The sequence below is a fragment of the Penaeus japonicus genome, unplaced genomic scaffold, assembly GCF_977035675.1.
Source record: "Penaeus japonicus unplaced genomic scaffold, GWHDUDI00000001_assembly GWHDUDI00000029, whole genome shotgun sequence".
NCBI lineage: Eukaryota > Metazoa > Arthropoda > Malacostraca > Decapoda > Penaeidae > Penaeus > Penaeus japonicus.
In genome coordinates this window covers 14,355,187-14,356,947 of record NW_028234431.1, presented here as the reverse complement: position 1 = coordinate 14,356,947, position 1,761 = coordinate 14,355,187, and the positions used below count along the sequence as shown (strand labels likewise).

Genomic DNA, 1,761 nt, shown 5'->3' with positions numbered 1-1,761 from the left:
GGCGCGGAAGGACTCGATTTGCGTTTTTGACTTTTCGTTTTTCCTCTTCCTAGCTTTCTGTGGCTCTTGTGAGTTGTAAGACATTTTTCTATTGTACCAACGTATAAAATGGTAAATGCCAGTAGATTACATTGCAAGTGTAAAATAAAAATTCTATGGAAAATAGCGGATGAAAGTTTTAACTTCGGTAAACGAGAATATGTAGATAAAGTATGTAATTATGTGGGTGGCGGTCTCTGGCAGCGCATACCCTCACATAGTTGCCGCCACTGCCCGCGGGCACGCAGCTCACGTAGAATCCGCGCACAAAGTAGACACTGCCACGAGGCATCACGTGCCCATGACGTCACGGGACGGGCGCGTATAAATACCGGCGCGACCGAGCCAAGGCAGCATACTCATTCCAACTCTCGAGTCGTACACAACCACTCGCTCTACTAACTCATCCAACATGGCTGTTATTGGCAACAAGAAGACTTCTCTCTTCAGCATCCACAGCCTGAAGAAGGCTATCAAGAAGCTTATTAAGAAGACTCGCCCCTCCAAGGAGGAGAAGAAGGTCGCCGAGGAAGTCGTCCGTGTGGACTTTGAAGCCGAGATCGAGGACAACCTGGCCAACGAGGCTCTCGAGGCCCGCCTGCTCCAGATGATCGAGGCTTCCCCCGCCACACTCGACCTCGACCTCAACCTGAGCGTCAAGGGTTCCCTCATGGTGAAGGCCGCTCCCGACTTCGAAATCCAATTCGGAACTTTCTGGACCACCGAAGACGACAAGAGCTGGACTCTGTGCAAGGACCTGTTCGCCGCCGCATCTCCCCGCCCCGCCAACAAGGCGTAGATTCATCCGCATCTACTCTATCTACCACCGATCTACTGCTGTGATGTGTCTACCCTGTGATAGGGGTGTGTACAAGTGCCGTGATGTGATACTACGTGTGCCATCCTGGGAAGCTTCGCCGTCCGCCTCGACAAGGCGTCCTTAGGCCTTTGAGGACCTACGCCTACTACAAGAGAGGAGCGGCCGTGCCCCCGGAGGACGTTGCAGGACCAGCCAGCCTTTCGCTACTGCAACGCTGCCTGTGATAGGATGACTTCTGCAAGAACTTGTCCCAAGCCGAGTCTCTTCCGACCTGGCCAAGCTGTGATACCTTGGAGGAAAGCCAGCCTTTTCGCCGATCTTCTGTGATACTACGTCTAAGGAATAATTTATTCACAAAATAAAAACAAAATGAATTTACTCCACTCTTTTCCTAAAACCAAAACCCATCCTCACAATCTAATACCAATACCTAAAATGTAAAAGTAACAGTATAGTACAATGATATCACTATAAATAAAAAAGCAAATTACAAAGTACAAGCAAAAAAAAAAAAAAAAACATATTTAATAATCAATAAATAAATAGAGAAATGACTTAAGATTATGAAAACGAAATTAATTTCTGTATAAAAAATATAAAGATAGCTATATAACAAATTACAAGTAAAAACATCCAAATGAAAAAGTACCTAGAGGAGTCTAAGGTACAGGTACATGATTAGAGTACTAGACCGATTTTTAAAAGCTTTTGTACCTGTCGAGGCGGTTGGGGGATTTAGAAGGGAGGGGATTAAAGAGAGTGAGGTCCGCGTGGTCAGTTTCCATGGCAACGAGGTTCCCCACGTGTAAACAAACCCCGGACGCCGGGAAACGAGACACCCACTCTACGGGTCCCTCAATGAAAGCAGGGGCGATGCGCTATAAAACAAACCCACGCTCTAC

The 1,761-nt window shown here is 47.1% G+C and overlaps 1 protein-coding gene across 1 annotated transcript; it reads left to right on the top strand.

Annotated features, from left to right (window-relative positions):
* The first annotated feature begins 394 nt into the window (after positions 1-394).
* Positions 395-1,237, top strand: LOC122264637 (uncharacterized). The gene has a single exon (XM_043033644.2). It carries the CDS (start codon positions 452-454, stop codon positions 836-838), a length of 387 nt encoding a protein of 128 aa, XP_042889578.1. The 5' UTR covers positions 395-451; the 3' UTR covers positions 839-1,237.
* Positions 1,238-1,761: the final 524 nt, after the last annotated feature.

Coding starts and splice junctions, on each gene's coding strand:
- LOC122264637 (XM_043033644.2), top strand. CDS start 452: ATGGCTGTTATTGGCAACAAGAAGACTTCTCTCTTCAGCATCCACAGC.